Source organism: Danio aesculapii, chromosome 12 (assembly GCF_903798145.1).
Source record: "Danio aesculapii chromosome 12, fDanAes4.1, whole genome shotgun sequence".
Classification (NCBI taxonomy): domain Eukaryota; kingdom Metazoa; phylum Chordata; class Actinopteri; order Cypriniformes; family Danionidae; genus Danio; species Danio aesculapii.
Genome location: NC_079446.1, coordinates 35,326,098 through 35,344,187, shown reverse-complemented (window position 1 = coordinate 35,344,187; position 18,090 = coordinate 35,326,098). Strand labels below are relative to the sequence as shown.

Here is an 18,090-nt window from a genome sequence, read left to right as displayed (position 1 = left end):
AAGTTGTTTTAGGTGTTAATTTGGTTTAGTTGATTGGCTATGGTTTATGTTTTTGGACGGTGGGAGGAAACCAGGGGACCCGGGGGAAACCCATGCGAACACAGGGAGAACATGTAAACTCCGCACAGAAACACCAACCAGCCTGATAGGAGGTTGGACCAGCGGTGTTCTTGCTGTGAGGCAACAGTGCTAGCCACTGGGCCACCGTGTCGCCCTATCGGAAAAAGGGGGAGGAAGTAGGGGGGAAGGGGGGGGGAAGCTTCAAGACGAAGATAACTGGAGTGAAAAACTCTGGTTATTTATAATGCTTCCATAATCATCTAATGGGTCAGATTATGGAGCTAATGAGGAGCCAGCCGTGTTGATCATACGCACGTGATCCTCTCGAAATTAGTTTATAAATAAACCACACTTAATTAAACTATTACCATTGTGTAGGATAAATGCGACAGGATGATCTTTAAACACACAGCTGTTTGACACTTTTATCTGCACCTACCGAGTCAGTGAAGGACCACAGACTCCTGCATCGCCAAATGCGGGTTTTCCCCCATACAGTGTTCGTATCAAATTCTATTAAAACAACACTGTTCCAGCAGTTCCTCGCATTCAATATCTCATTTGTCACAGGTGGCATGCCTGAAATGTTCCTGAATGAAAGTGAAAGTGCCAAACTGCAGTTAAAGTCGACAGTGATGACGCAATGATGTTAATCGAATTATGTGCTATAACATGTAAAATGGGATCATGAAAGAAACATTCAAAAAGCAACTCGTGTAAACATCCTAATCATATTATTGTCTTATTCAGATTAAGGCAAATAATTTGATCACTGATGTCCATGTAAACGTAGTCAGCATCTTCTTTCGAGTCCAAAAGAAGAAGAAAATCTCAAAAAGCTTTGGAAAAATGTAGGTTGAGGAAATTATGACAGAACTTGTTTGGGTGTACTCAAACAAGTGCTGTTAAACTACAGTGTTTCTTTTTTTGCAATGAAAGTGTCAAACAGACACTGATTACAGCAAACATATTTTAATGTTCTCGCCCCCAACCTGATCGAGGTCTGTTGCGTACTGTGTTTATTGCTTCTTCCTTTTTGCCAGTAATGTGTGGGAGTCAAAAAGCTTTTCTTGTGTGTCCTTAAGCTTTATGTTGCTGTCACTTAGGATTAAATTCCCAAAATGCATGTTTGTCAGCTGCTGAAATCAACAGAGCTGTTACAAACAGAGAGAGGGAGAGACACTTCTGGGCTAATATTAAGATTAAAAATCAACCTGTAAATCCCAAAGCATTTTTTTTTAAATCTGTGGTTGCTCTACAATTTGTTGACTCAAACTGACACAAGTCATTTTGATTTGTTACATTAAACTGACTTAAAACAACTTGTATTAGATCAAAACATAATTAGATTATTTAATGAACATAAAAACATGTTGCCATGATTTATTGATCTTATAGCTAATTGATTTGTCTTCAAATCTTCACCAGAATAGTGTCTCATTTTGCAACCAGATATACTGTCATTTGCATGGCAGCTAGCTCTCTGCAACTTTCAGATGGTCACCCACTGAAGCTAAGCTGTGCCCAGTCAGTACCTGGATGGGAGCAATGGGAGACCACATGGGAAAGCTAGGTTGCTGTCGGAAGTGGTGTTAGTGAGGCCAGTAGGGGGTGCTTAACCTGTGGTCTGTGTGAGTCCTAACGCCTCAGTATATTGATGGGGACTCTATACTGCTCAGTGAGCGTTGTCTTTCAGATAAGACAATAAACCGAGGTACGGTTTATTCCCATATCATAATTGGCTTCATCACTCTGTCTCCTCTCCACCAATCAGCTGGTGTGTGGTGTCGAGTCTGGCGCAATATGACTGCCGTCGCATCATCCAGGTGGATGCTGCACACTGGTGGAGGATGAGGAGATTCCCCCCATATGTAAAGTGTTTTGAGCGTCCAGAAAAGCGCTATATAAATGTAAGGAATTATTATTATTATATATTTTCTCCAATAAGTTTGTCCACTAGGTGGCAACACTGGTTCAGGCCATTTATTAAAGGTAGACCATCTCTTTTTTTAGCTTTAAAATAATGTCTCTAAAGGCATTTCAGTGGTTGAACAGCTTTTAACTGAATTAATTTGACTGCTATCAGAGCCTAAATTCACACATAAGTTTGCGTGATCCGTATCGGAAAAGAGCAAGGAAGGTCTTTGGTGTTGGAGCAGAACACAACCCCGCAAGAGTGCCATCTACTTTACAGCATACATCACATATTATACTCATATACTTGACGGAGCTAGCAAACAGCTAACTATAAGACGAAACAATATAATATGCAAGTCTCAAAACCAATGCCATGATGTACTTCCAACTGAAATGGAATATTGAGTAGGGGGCGGGGCTTTCTTTCTGCGCATCATTCCAACAACAACAATAAAAAAATCAGTGGATTAACTTGCACAAATTAATTGTTGACCTGAAGAATAACAATGTGCACTACCAAATAAACATTGTAAATTTTGATTTTACACAGACTTCAGTGTTTTTTTTTCCAGCTGTGGTGGCAGCCTTTTACACAGATCCATCAACTACCAATGGCGTTATTTCAATGACAAATGTCGTGAGCGCAGTATTACAAGTCAAGATCGCATTCATGTAATACGAGCATGCGGATCTCTTTACTTGCGCGCCGATTTCCTCTGCTCGTACACAAAACTTTTTGCACGCCCTCAAATATACGCAGCTCAAGTGCAGATTTTCTTGTGCGCTCTCATATAAACGCTGCTGATGTGCGATTTAGTACACTTATGTAACGGTATGTCTCCGACATTTATTAGATTTGCTAGAAATATTTATGAATGTCTCCAATAGACCTACAGAGCGGCATTAATGCGTCCTGAAGTAAAGTGAAACGGCCATAAACTCCAGCAAGATAAAGTCATTGCAAGCAAAATCCATAGACCTTTATCTAGAAATAAAGTAAAATTATATAAACTGTTCATCTTAACTGAAAGCTACGTCGTGTTTGCTAGCCTCATGCATCACGCACTTGTCATTCAGTCAGTCAGCATGTCACCATAAAGGGTTAAATAAATTGCGCACAGCTCTACTACGATTACAGAAAAGTATGCGCTGTTATAATTCACTTACCTTTTAATACATTTGGAGCGATTATAACCCGCTATTAAAAAAGACTGAATGTTTTGAATGAGAAGCTGTAATGTAGCCATGGCAGGAGGAGTTGCCCGCCACGGAAGAATGAATGTAGCGGAAATCATGGACTTTAATGCTCATAAATTCTGAAGAGAAATAGCGTAAGCACTGAACAAGAATTAAACTTACCAGTGTTTAGAGTATAGCTTTTATAAGCATGTTTTTGGCTGAATGCAGCCTTTTAAAGTAAACTCCATGTGATAGCATTCCAACACGTTGTAAAGTCCTCATCAGTATAAATGTGTATTGTTGTTGTCCTGCTTCGTAGATTATTGTTCTTAAATGTGAAATAAGGGGCTGGTTCAGTGTTGCCACCTTGTGGACAATATAAATTGTGCAAAATCAATTCAAAAGCATGTGCAAGATTAGAAAAAGATGCACTGTTGAGTACAAAATTTCCATAATGCACATTGTATGCATAACCTAGAGCCGTGTTTCCCAACCCTGTTCCTGGAGGCACACCAACAGTACATATTTTGGATGTCTCCCTTATCTGACCTATTCATTTCAGGTTTTGGAGTCTCTTCTAATGTTCTGATGAGTTGATTCAGGTGTGTTTGATAAAGGAGAGGTTGAAAATGTGTACTGTTGGTGTGCCTTCAGGAACAGGGTTGGGGAAACACAGGAGTATGGAAGACAATTAGGGGAAAACGGTCTTTAAATAAAACAGATTACATTTGTCAACCCATGCAGTTTGACTATTTTTTATGGCAAAATAAGCTCTTATGTTTCGTACATACATGGCAGTATAGCATAACAATATCCTTCATGAATAAACATGACATCTGATGTTTGTATATATACACAGCCCAACGCTTGCCACATATGCAAATATTGCATCACATTGGCTCATTCGTTCATCTTGTCACAATCTAAATTTAGCATTTCGCTCGAAGTCTTTTGGCTCCAGTTGCCTTCCACACTAGTGTATGCATGGAGTCCAATGCAGTGTTTCTCAACCACGTTCTTGGAGGACCACCAATACTGCATGTTTTGGATGTCTCCTTTGTCTTTCACACCCATTACAGGTGTTTCGGTCTCTGCTAATGAGCTGATGATCGGAATCAAGTGTGTTTGGTTAAGGAGACATGGAAATGTGCTGAGCTGGTGGTCCTCCAGGAATGTGGTTGAGAAACACAGGTCTAAGGCATATGATGGGTTTCACAGTTTTATCATTGTATTATCACACTACGTCTCTGAAAAATAGTAAATTTGAGTACTTTTGATCTTTTTTATTTCGAGTTGATGTTTATATTAAGAAATATCAGTTTATTAAAACATAGCTTGACATTTACTCACAAAATCAAACGGATTCTGTTCAGAATATTTTTGAGACATTAAAACTAATTTAATTAGGGGAAGCCAAGTAGAAGTATCAAAATAAGCAAGGGGAACAAGTCAACAACAGTTCAAAACTTTATTTATCCAAAGGAAACAGAATTATATTTCAGTAAATATGGCATATTATAAGGATTTTTGTCATCATAAGGAATCTTGCCATTTAAAAACAATGTGTTTGTTATATAAACGGTCATCTTCCATCAAAAAGAAAAGTACTGATGAGTAACAGCTCACTTCTGAAAACATTTAAATGATCAGCGTCCTGTTGAATGTGCTGATTTCCATTCATTCACAGCTTATCCAGCAGTTCATACATCAGTCAGAATATTCATACTAGGAAAAGTTCTTATTTTGGCTGTGGCCCAACTGGGTCAATGCTGGGGGCTCGGTTTGTGAAGGGGTGCCACTGGCCCTGGATGCTGGGGCTGTCTGTGTGGAAAGGTTTCCGAATACGGATGATGTCCAGTCCTGACTGGTTGGACATCTTGGTTATAAGTTCAGCAATCTGCTGTGATGTTTTGTTGGTGATTATCTCCTCCTTCACGCTCCCATTCACTGCACCGATCATTGAAAAACAATCAGTGTACTGGTATTTTATATATTTGATAACATTTAGTCAACACTACTGGAAACAATAATGTGATAGTCTACTAGGGCTGGGCGATTAATCAAAAAATAATCGAAATCGACATTCAGAATCTATAATTGAGTCATATGACCCCCTCTATTAAGACTGATTTATACTTCTGCATCAAACACCTGGGTGTGGTCCGGCATAGCCTTCACACGGTCGCATACCTGCGCACCTCTCATAAAATGTTACTACACATTGCACTTTTGCACTACATTGACAATGATTGAAAGCTGCGCCAGAAATGCTTTGAGACGGCATATTTTCCATTACATTCAAATAATTATTTACATTAAAATATTTATTTACAGAAGATTCCAGAAATGCACAGTTAAATATTATTTACATGATATACAAGAGTTATTTTATTTAGAAGAGGTACTGCTTATTTTCTACTTTATATATGAAAACATAATAATTAATTTTGTTTCCAAAAGTGCAAGTTATTTATTTGTACTTGTAAGAGGCTAAATTATCATATGCTTTTGTTTATATGACAAAACATGTCTTTTTGACTCAAGAAGGTCCATACTGACTCCAAAGGCAGATACTGATAAGATCAGGGCCTAGTGTGTGGACTTTGGGGCTTTTACGATGTGGTCACATGTTGATTGGTCAGTTTGAATGTCTCTGCATTTGGGCTTTAGTCACATGGTCAAGAAAGATATAAAATAGGTGGTAAAAGGCTGCTCTGCCTCTTTTCCTGGGCTCTCTTTTCCTGGCTGCCCTTTTTCCTGGCCTGTCTTTTCCTGGTCTGCTCCTCTCCTTCTCTGGAGTCTATCTTCTCTGACTTTACTGCAATCATGCTAACTTCTGGGCCTGCTCTCTTTGTCTCTCTCTCCCTCCCCCTGTGTCTCTCCTTCTACCTCTTATAACTTTAATTTTACATTTAAGCTGGATACAATTTATATCATATGTTTTATCATTCCATATTTTATCATTTTATACAGTTATTTAGTAACTAATTCAGTTGTAACCATAGAGAATTATTGTCATTAAATCATTTCATTTTCGAGTATTTGTGAATTACTTTTGATTTAACATCAACACTTAATTGCTCCATATTGCAATACAATACAATCACATAATATCAACGCTCTCCCACATTTATAGCTATTAATACTGCCTTTATTTCCGTTTTTGATATAAGATTGCAGAAGAATGTTTTGACTAGAATGTACAGTTTTTTACCATCAATACTGATAACTTTTAGTCATTCGGCAGAACTACAGTTCAAACCGCTGTGGTTTAAACCTATTCCTACATACTTTTTTTATAAGAAACGCAATGTGCGTTTTAATTCCAGTTGTTCAACATTGAAGTAAATATTCATAGATGGTGTGTCATTTTTGGGTTCAAACAAACTGTAAAATATCCCTACAGTTTCCTTTATTTTAAAATAAAGGTAATGCACCCTTCATTAAAAAATCTCTTACTTGTAATATGTGAGCATATTTACTGTACAAAACTTATCAGTGAACTATGAGGGCAAAAACATTTAATAAATAAATAATATAAATGTTCATTAATCGTAATAAAGTTAAAATGTTCAATTAATCTAGATTTCGATTTTTGGCCAAATCGCCCAGCCCTATAGTCTATATACATATAAGATGAAACTTACAATATTCAGCAACTATTTTTGGAATTCTGCTGGACTGAGGTGAGATGTAAACCACAGTTCCTGGATTATTCTTGGCAAAGTCCACCACGCCTTCTTCAATGAAATCCCTAAAGGAGAAATATCATTAAAATTAGGTGAATTATAATTACCAAACAAATTATGCAAAATATCAAACAAGCTCAACAAAAAATTACAGTCATTATTTAGCTGTATTATAGATGTTATCAGTATTATTCAACTAAAAACAATCAAAATAAAAGGTTTTCATTTTGTATAATATGACTGGGTTAAAAATATCATTTTGAAAATACTTATTTTCTATTAAGTTATGCTTTTTTCTCATTATCATACTGTATTATTTATTTACAAATGTTGTATGTGTGCATATATCTAAAAATATTTTGTAATATTCGAAAATTATACAATAAATCATATTTATTTTCTATTATGGTTCATAATAACTTTACTCATTACGAAACAGTAGGCAAGGCAAACTTTATAGAGCACAATTAATTATAATAATGAAAATAAAACTTATTAATGTTAACAGTTTTCACATTAATAAAACTTATTAATGTTAACAGTTTTCACAGTTTTTCACGCCGTACTTGTTAATAATGTTTAATTAACTTAAACAAATATATACACACACACACTTTGTAATTGCATAATTTGTAATTCTGTCAATATGTGTTTATCTTAATGCTCGATTGTTTTAATGATATGTTTTTTATTATTTAAAATGTTGTGGTTTTTATATGATATAAGAATATAAACTCATACCTGACTCCTAAAGATCCCTGTCCTTTCTTGGAGAAGATCAGAGAGATTCGCTTTAGCTGACAGACATAGCGACCCACTCCATTCTGAAGAACGCTTTGTAAAAACCGACTCGGTGTCCCTCGAGCTGTCATGTCCACCTCTTTAGAGATCCTACATTCAGGTCTACTGCCTCTTTTATTGCTGTCTGTGTTGCTCGGAGTAATATCGCACACTTTTAATAATCAAATATATAGGACAGCAGTCAATAAGGCATGTGCAATGTCAAGTACGCTACGCAGTTCAATCCGGGTGGAAACAGAAGCGATCCATTAGAAGTAACGGGAATATAGTTTTGTATCACAAAGATTGTCCCTAACAAGTTTATCTGAGAGAATACTAGAAATAATGTAGCTTAATTGTTTATCAAATAAACATGTTTTCGATTCAAAGCTGTACAGTCTGTGTATAGGGAAATTTCAGGAGTTTCTTGTTTCACACGGACGTATTTTGGAGGGCGGACCGCGTGTGCACTGGGACATGTAGACACATGATAGCAGTTTGGCGCGCTTCTTACGGTTTTGTAAGTTTTTGTATGTTTACATTATTTAACGTCGAATGTTTATGGCGTTTGTATGTTTCATAGATATATTCTTCGCCCTTCCTTAGGAATACTTTCGATCATTTTAACACACGTGCTTGAATAACAACGTCGGGGGTCATGCATGAATAGTGTACAGTTATTTTGGTGACACTTATTTATTACTTATTATTAATTGTAGCAAGAGTGTAAACATAGTGTTTATTGCATATTCAGATGTGAATTATAGTTGTATGATATTTGCAACTGTCATAATGGTTTTATTTAAATCACATAATGTGTTAATGATCGATGTCTTTAATGATAGGCAAGTCATTCATCTATTGCATTTTAAGTCCCACTTATTAATATCCTGAAATATTTACATTTATATAATATTTACAATTCTTACAACTTTAAACACTGAAACACCTTTGTCACACTATCACTATTGATAAAATAAAAAGTCATGAGATAAATCTGCATGTTGGTTTTTGTTGAGTATTAAATAAAAAAATCATCAGTATTTTATGGATCATACTGTATGATATAAATATTGATTTTTAAAGGGGTGGTGTATTTTTAAGGCTTGGTTGTGTTTATAAGATGCAAAGCAATGTCTTCACTTGTAGAAAATCACGTTGTTATTTTTTCATATACTGTATCTTACTCTGATTATATACAGCTACTAAGCTAACATGAAAACGTCATATTCCCTAGTTCCTCTGAAAGGCCCGCCCTCAAGAGGCTCTGATTGGTCAGCTAACATAATGTGCTGTGATTTGCGGATTGGCACCATGTCACGCCCCTATAAGCAAGTGCTTCTGTGCTGTGTAAACAATCAGTCACAGCAGCGTTATCTGCCTGAATCAGACAGAAAAATGAAGAGCAAAAATAAAATCTAAAATAAAATCTGACAAGTGTCTTTTTCAAATATTCGGAATAAGCATGTGTAAGTAATATGAAACGTTCTCATATCTTTTGTGAGTTTGGTATTTGAGATGTAAAATGCAGGGAAAGTGGCCACATAGAGAGACACTGGATGCACCTGTGAATACTGGTTGTTTACAGCGGTTTGACTGATAAATATGAATTTGTAGCTAAATTGTTAGCAGTGCCAAACAGCATTTCCTGTTGTTTACATCCATGTTTATGTCCTCGCTACAACATATCGTTAACACTATAAACTGTGCATGTAATAGGTCAGTTTTAACAAATAAAAATACTTGCAGTTTGTGGCTCACAGCTTCGTCTGTTGGAGGAGCTTTAGCCAAATCCAGCTTTGAACTGGGAGAGATTCTGGAAGCTGTCCTTTGTCAAATGCTAGCTATATTTTTTTATAATTCTCTTAATTATAATTAAACTGTAAGCAATTCTCTCTTTGTGTCGTGCCCTTTGGAAGCCCAAATACAGGAACAGAACAAGCTCTGTGGAAATAGCAGCATTTGGACGGCATTTTAGCTTTCTCTGCTATAACATTGCAGCGCCTCTAGCCACTCCTCTTCGCTGCGCTTGGTGTATGCACGCAACTGGAAGCCCTTGTGACCTCACTAGCCTGGATGTATTTTTTTGTAGTCCCCAAACTTCATTCGCTGTAGGCTTTGCTAAGCTAACTTTGTAAAAGCCAATGTCTCCCATTGCATTGAACTTTGATTGTCTTACATTCAGAGATGTTGTTTATGTTCACACAGCTACATTACACATCAACTAAAGTTTAAAATATGATACCATAGTGGACCACCCTTTTAAGGTAAAATTAGCACTGAAAATGCCATTACTAATGATTTATTAAATTAATGATTTATCAAATTATGTAAAGGAATTGAATTTTATTACTCTTGAATAATGCAATGCTTTCTTTGGCTAAAATGATTAAACACTTCCTAAAACAAAACCGGTACCAAAAATAGTCCAGTGAAAATTATTTGATGCAGCCATAATGAAACTAGTTTTTTAAACAAGTGAGCGAGTGACAACTATTGTATAATGTTAAAATCCTATTTGGAGCAGTTTCAGGAACCATTTTAAAACTGCATATTGTAATTGTGCACAATTTCTGTAATTATTGCAGGTGTGATGTCCTGAGTGATCATCAAATGTGGAGGAGCAGGTTTCTCAGAGCTGCAGGTTGTCTCTTACAGGCAACGGTCTGTAGTCCTCATAAACCTTCTCATCTTCCTCACTTGAGATATTTATCTTCTTACCAGCCCTTTCTCAATCCAGTCCTGCAGCGCTATTTGAGACCACCATCGTCTACATGGTATTGTCCTGAAAGCCATTTAACCCCCACAGTTGCCTTATATTTCTGCAGAACTTTAAGAAAAGATGCAAAGACTGTCATCGATTTCGACCAGCCCCTCACTGTCACTGACATCAAACAATACCTTCGTTTTAAAGAAATCCCTTTCCACGATGGCCACAGCTGCTTACATGCTCCCAGTATTTTTATGGCACCCCTGCCTGAAGGATCGGGACGGGAAAACTTCTCGCTGTTCATCGATAAAACCACCGGACAGTTTTTATGCAAGGACACTTTAGTAGAAGGAAACTGGGAGGACTTCCAGGACTGCCTCGAGGTGATGCTGAACGAAGGCCAAACCTCCATCAGCCCCAATGTTCTCCTAGGGTTTCCGGAGAGCCCAGAGGAGCAGGAGGAACGAGGGATGGAGTTGAAGGAGGTGCAGAGAATTTGGAGTAGCTCCGTGCCTTTTTCCGACCTTATGGAAGACGAGGTGCAGCTTATTAAAGCCATGTTTCAGATCACCAAACTCACCAATGCTACGTTAAAGAAATTCGGAGTCCGGTTCTTCAAGCCTACCAAGAGTTTGGTGTTCCCTTGGTTTGGTGGACAGCATTCGGGACTTCGCGGTGTTAAATTGCTTTCGGCCTCAACAAGGGATGACGGACGTGTGGTTTATAATGAAGCCACGGTACCAAAAGTGTCTAGTTATCACAACCTCTTTGGCCTGCCTTTGATAGGACGCAAGGATGCCGAGGTTGTGTTGACGGGACGTGAGGTGGATAGCATGGCGGTGAGTCAGGCTACCGGTCTGCCATCTTTGGCCTTGCCACGGGGTGTAAGCTGCCTACCACCGATCCTCCTACCGTATTTGGAGCAGTTCAAGAAAGTCACACTGTGGCTGGGTGGAGATATGCGCTCTTGGGAAGCCTCCAAAATCTTCTCCAGGAAACTCGGACTGAAACGCTGCTCTCTTGTCCGGCCCGGGGAGTTTCAGCCGTGTCCCGGTGAGGCATTGGCGCAGGGAAGGAACCTGGCGCGAATCGTCAAAGCTTCGATCCCTGCTGCCCACAAGTCCATCGTGTCCTTCAAGCAGCTCCGGGAGGACGTGTACGGGGAACTGGCTAATGTGGAGCAGGTGGCTGGAATACAGTGGTCTCGATTCCCTGAGCTTAACCGAATCCTGAAAGGACATCGCAAGGGGGAGCTGACCGTCTTTACAGGTTTGGTAAATATAGGAGATGATTAATTTCTAAATGTTTTTTTTCTATGACTAATTATATGATTTAAATATTAAATAAATATGAACTTGAATATTAATTCAGGGTGGCACAGTGGCACAGTGGCTAGCACTGTCACCTCACGGAAAGAAGTTTGCTTGTTTGAGTCCCGGCTGGGCAGTTCTGTGTGGAGTTCAAAACACAGTCCAAAGACATGCAGTATAAGGCCCAATCCCAATTCTACCCCTTAGCCCTTCCCCTTACTCCTCGTTTTGCGCGTTCACATGAAGGAGTAGGGGAATCACAATTCTCTTTAGCTTGAAGGCGTAGGGCTAAGGGGAAAGGCTAGATAGCCCTTGAAACTGAGATTTTTCAGGACCACACTCAAAACCAAAGGGTACGAAAAGTTCCCAGAATACACCATCTACAGCGGCAGCATGTAAGGAGATGCACAAATTAGTGCAATTTTCACACTAGTGTGTGTGTAAATGAGAGTGTATGGGTGTTTTTTCTAGTACTGGGTCGTGGCTGGAAGGGCATCCGCTGCGTAAAACATATGCTGGAATAATAGGCAGCGCATTTCGTTATGGCGACCCCTGATAAATAAGGGACTAAGCTGTAGGAAAATTAATAAATATTAATTCTAATGAAAAAAATGTATTTATACCGATAATGTCAACTTGGGATAGCTTTGTATTTCTTAAAGAGATAGTCCTCCCAAACAATGAAAATTCTGTCATTGTGTCTTCATGAATTTCTTTTTTCTGTTGAAAACAAAAAATATTTTGAAGAAAGCTAAAAACCTGTAACCATTGCACTTGCATAGTATTTGATTTTCCTACTTTTCAGCTTTCTTTAAAATATCATCTTTTGTGTTAAACAGAAGAAAGAAACAAAAACCCACTTGTAGGTGAGTAAATAGTCATTGATAGTAATAAATTGTCATTTTTAGTTCTTTTTTTTGGGGGGGGGGGGGGGGGGGGGGGGGGGGGTTGGGACTGTCCCTTTAATTTCATAATTGTAAGTTTCTACAAAGATTTTTATTAATCAAATATTAACATTAAATATTAAAATATGCATATGCTTTACACAGAGGATGCCCTTCCAACCCAACACTGGGAAATGCCCAAACACACTCATTTACACAAATACACTACAGCCAATTTAGCTAATTCAATTCACCTATACTGCATGTCTTTGGACTGTGGGGAAACCAGAGCACCCGGAGGAAACCTACGCGAACACGTGGAGAACATGCAAACTACACACAGAAATGCCAACTGACCTAGCCGGGGCTCAAACCAGCGACCTTCTTGTTGTGAGGCGGTTGTGCTGTCCACTACGCCCCTGTGACGCCTAAATAATTAACTAATATGTATTATATAAAAAATATTTTTAATTATTTACATTTGTTCAGTTGAAATAGAATATGAATATGAAAGTTTAAATTAAAATTTTGGCAGAGAGAGAGGGGAAAAACACTATCTGTTCTATTTTCCTGGCCCCTGGAAAAAAATGGTCTTTCTTTCTTTTTTTTTTTAATTAATTAATTTTTTTTACTGCTGTACCTTTTGCATATTTGTGATTTATATATTTTTCTGTGTTGCTCTACGGCCCAATATGTGTTAGTTTTATTTATTATGTTATTTTATTTATCTTATTATTATTATTATTATTATTATATATTTTTTTATTTGTGTTTTGCCCTAAATATTGTTTTTGATGCAAGAATATATAATTGTACTGTTTGTTTCAGAGAGAAAGAAAATGTAAACTAATTTAGTTTTTTGCTGATAGATTGAAACAGTTGTATATCTTTATATTTGATACTTTAACTCTCTGACTGATATGCATCAATAAAACAGAGTTAAACTAAAAGTTTCAATAAATAATTATTACTCGTATGTGCAGGTCCCACGGGCAGTGGAAAGACCACCTTCATTAGTGAGTGTGCTCTAGATCTGTGCATGCAGGGCGTCAACACATTATGGGGCAGCTTTGAAATCAACAATGTGCGTCTGGCTAAAATTATGCTGACACAGTTTTCCAAGCAAAGGCTGGAGGAGAACCTGGACCAATATGACATGTGGGCGGACAAGTTTGAGGACCTGCCTCTCTACTTCATGACCTTCCATGGACAGCAGAACATCAAGTAAATCCTTCACATTCGTCTGATTAACTTGATTAAATTCTGTAGTGATTTGCAAGCCCTAAGGATTTGCGAGATAATGCTTTATTTGTTAATCTTAAATATGAAATGCACTCTTTTTCCTGCTCAGGACTGTTTTGGATACCATGCAGCATGCCGTTTACGTTTATGACATCAGTCACGTGATCATTGACAACCTGCAGTTTATGATGGGCCAAGAAAATCTGTCCGTGGACAAGTAAGGCTACAGTTTTACAAAGTGCTGTTTAATAGAATGTCTTGATATTGGTTTGATTGATTGATTGCTTTGATTGATCTTGAGCATGTGAAGTTTATAGAATTTTCTGTAGCCATACTCAGGTTATCAGGTATTTTTCATTAGGATAAAAAGTTAGATTTCTATAAAAAGTTATTTCTGAAACTAATTATTATTTATTTATTTGTTTTTTTTATAATTATTTTTTAGAGGTTTTCACCTTTAATTGAGATAGGACAGTGAAGGTTACAGACAGGAAAGTTTTGGGAGCAGAGAGCAGGGCAGGGTCGGCAAAGAACCTTGACCTGGGAATCGAACTCTGGTTGCCGTGAGCACCATGGTGCTATATGTCAGCGCGCTTAACCACTAGGCTATTGGCACAGACACTCATTATTATTTATAGTAAATAAAGTGAATCTAAAATGAACAGAAACAATGCATGACAAAATGTATCAAAGACAGAAAAAATTTACATTGACACAGTCCGCTTCTAAGAAGAATACAGGTAAAGGTTTTTATGGGTTCCAAACTAAACCTTTTGTGACCCTGGAACACAATGTCTTTCATTCTTGGTAACAGCCAAAAATACAAATATGCATGTCAAAATGATTGATTTTACTCAGATTGTATGCCAAAAATCATTGAAATATAATGTAAAGATTATTTGATGAGAATAGATTTAATAAATATAGTACTGTAAATATTTAATAACAAATTGTTTGATTAGTAATATGCAATGCTGGGCACTTCATTGAAAACAAACTCAAAGTTGAATTTTTCTGGATTTATATATTTTTTTAACCCTCAGATTCCAGATATTTAAATTGTTGCATCTTAATATTGTCCAATACTAATAAAGTACACTAAAGTACAATAAAGTTTATTTATTTAGCTTTCATATAATACACAAAGGGCATCATGGTGACTCAGTGGGTAGCATGATCGCCCCACAGCAAGAAGGTCGCTGGTTCAAGCCTCGACAGGGTCAATTGGCATTTCTGTGTGGAGTTTGCATGTTGTCCCCGTGTTTGCGTGGGTGTCCTCCAGGTGCTCCGGTTTCCCCCTCAAGTCCAAAAACATGTGGTGAATTGGGGAAGCTACATTGGCTGTAGTGTATCTGTGTGAATGAGTGTGTATGGATGTTTCCCAGTGATGGGTTGCTGCTGGAAGGGTGTCCACTGCGTAAAACATATGCTGGATAAGTTGGCGGTTCGTTCCGCTGTGGCGACCCCTAATTAATAAAGGGACCAAGCCGAAAAGACAATGAATGAACAAAGAAAAGAAAAAAATGAATGTTGACGCAGTCCGCTTTTGAGAAAAATACAGCTAAAGTTTTTTTTTTTTTGATGGTTCTTTATTTTTGGTAATATCCAAAACTACAATGTATGGGTCAAATGATTGATTTTTACTCTTATGTAAATTTCCTACTGTTCATTTATCAGTATGTAGGTTTTGCATTGCTAAGCACTTGATTAAAAATAAACTCAGTTGAATTTCTCAGCATTTTTATTATTTAACCCTCAGATTCCAGATATTCAAATTGGTGTATCTCGACCAAATAATGTCCAATACTAATAAAGTACACATTAATGGAAAGTTGACTTATTTAGCTTGCATTTAATGCATAGATCTCAATTTCCCAAAATTAACCCTTTTTTTGGATTTTGTGGTCCAGTCACATTTAGCAAAAGAGCACCAAAAAAACTACTAGAGGTTTTGACAAAATCTTGACATTGTGGAAATCCTTTTACAAATATCTACGTTTAAAAAAAATAATATATATATATATATATATATATATATATATATATATATATATATATATATATATATATATATATATATATATATATAGTTCCCAACTTCTGTGTGTAGGACTAGTTTCTTACGCATCTCATCCAAAGTCTTCTGTTTTGTTTTAATTATAGTTTTGTCAGTTAATTCGGCGTAGTCATATATAATAATATAATGCGATCAAGACCTGCCTAGAACAACTTTACTGTCCAGTTCCCTGAAAATAATGGCAAACAGAATGTTCATCATCCAATCAGAATCAAGCATTCAACAGCAACATACTATAATATTCATTATTATTATTATATATAAACAGTTGAAAGCAAAATTATTAGCCCTCCTGTAAACTTTCTTTCCCCAAAATATCTCCTAAATTATGTTTAACGGAGGAAGGAAATATCTACAGTATTTCCTATAATATTTTTTTTCTAGAGAAAGTCTTATTTCTTTTAGTTTGGCTAGATTAAATGCAGTTTTTTTTTACCATTTTTAAAACTATTTTAATGTCAATATTAAAATATACCCCCCCAAGAAATATTTATTTTTAATTGGCTACAAGACAAACCACTTGCCTAGTTAATCCAACTTCCCTAATTATATAATAATAACATAGTATCAACTTATGATAACCTAGTTCAATCTTAAATTGCACTTTAAGCTGAATACTAGTGTCTTGCAGAATATGACGAAAAATATGTACTGTCAACAGTTATGGATTATTTTGTTATTATAAATTGTATATAATTTACCTTTTGTGTTATTTGTTGTTATCTATGTTGTTATTCTTTATTATTACTATTTTCTGTTTATCTTTGATTTTTTTGTATAGTAAATTATTCTCTTTTTGGCAGTATTTTGCTTAATGCATGATTCTTCCTCTCCCATATTACACAAAACTGTCACAATATAAATGTATTTACTTTAGTCCCTAGTCTAACATCATGAAGTCGTAACAAAGACAAAAGAAATTAGTTATTAGAATTTAGTGATTAAAACTTAAAATGTGTTAAAAATCTCGGTTTTAAACAGAATATTTAATTTCATAGAAAGGCTGAAAAATTTGGCGTTGACTATAATATTATTAATATTATCATTTTAAATGATATGTTCTTAGGTTTGCAGTACAAGATCACATCATCGGCGTCTTCAGGAAGTTCGCCACAAACAGCTGCTGTCACGTGACTTTAATTATCCACCCTCGGAAAGAAGAGGATGATAAAGAGCTGCAGACGGCATCTATCTTTGGCACGGCTAAGGTTGGCAGATAGCGTTTGCGTCAGCATGTTTATTCCAATGCAACTTCAACACAGCCAAAATACACATGCTTAGTTTGCATCTATAAATAAAATCTAGCCTGTCTAATGCATCCTTTTCCTCACATCAGGCCAGTCAGGAAGCAGATAATGTGCTCATCCTCCAGGAGAAGAAGCTGGTGACATGTCCAGGCCGGAGGTCCCTGCAGGTGGCCAAAAATCGATTCGACGGGGACGTGGGGGTCTTTCCCTTAGAGTTTAATAAAGCCTCGCTCACCTTCTCGGCTCCTGTGAAGGGAAAGCAAAAGCTACGGAAGGTGAAAGTGGATGTCAATGAAAGCATAGAGGAAACACAGGAAGCTGAACTGAAGGAAAAGAGAGAGAAACCTCTTAAAACTGCTAAAACCAAGACATCAAAGGCTGTCAAGGGGTCGACAGCAGCAAAAAGCACTGCGGATTGAGAAGAAAGAAGAGAATTTGTTATTTACATGAAGTCAAATACAGTGTGTAATGCGTGGAAATGAAATGGTGGATTGCTGCAACAAAGCAAACTTCAGTGTTGGGTTATCTGGATGGATTTATGTGAGGTGGTGGTCAATATCTCATGTCTCATTGCATTAAGATATAAATGACACGCATTGTATGTCAGAAGCTTTAAATCTTCTTAAGGAAATTTTTTATACGTTTCTGATGTTTTATATGATCTAAAATGCAACAAAATAAGTCGTTTTCAAGACAGATTTAAAGCACTTGTAATCTAATACGGGACCCCAAACCTGCATTTGTAGAAATCTTGTCATACATTTCATGTCATCAATGTAAATATGGATTATGTAAAAAAAAAAAAAAGAAGATATGTGAGCTTTTTCTATTTCATCGTCATTGCTACTGTTGGAGAAAAGTGTCAAATATAAATAAGCTATTTCAAGGTAAATGTGAATATTCTTAATAAAAGTTTTATAGAATTTTTGGCTTCTTCTTATCTACGCTTTGTGTATTTTAATTCCTTGAGTTAATGATTTATATGTATAAAAAAT

At 36.7% G+C, this 18,090-nt stretch overlaps 2 protein-coding genes across 2 annotated transcripts; one reads left to right on the top strand and one right to left on the bottom strand.

Moving 5' to 3' along the window:
- Positions 1-4,610: 4,610 nt before the first annotated feature.
- Positions 4,611-7,869, bottom strand: mrpl43 (mitochondrial ribosomal protein L43). Its single transcript, XM_056469500.1, has 3 exons — positions 7,587-7,869; positions 6,804-6,910; positions 4,611-5,103 (listed from the first exon to the last, which is right to left on the bottom strand). The coding sequence occupies exons 1-3, from the start codon at positions 7,715-7,717 to the stop codon at positions 4,895-4,897; spliced, it is 447 nt and encodes a 148-aa protein (XP_056325475.1). The 5' UTR covers positions 7,718-7,869; the 3' UTR covers positions 4,611-4,894.
- Positions 7,870-8,069: 200 nt separating this feature from the next.
- twnk (twinkle mtDNA helicase) lies at positions 8,070-18,018 on the top strand. Its single transcript, XM_056469345.1, has 6 exons — positions 8,070-8,145; positions 10,214-11,604; positions 13,513-13,753; positions 13,881-13,988; positions 16,915-17,056; positions 17,185-18,018. The coding sequence occupies exons 2-6, from the start codon at positions 10,239-10,241 to the stop codon at positions 17,512-17,514; spliced, it is 2,187 nt and encodes a 728-aa protein (XP_056325320.1). The 5' UTR covers positions 8,070-8,145; positions 10,214-10,238; the 3' UTR covers positions 17,515-18,018.
- Positions 18,019-18,090: the final 72 nt, after the last annotated feature.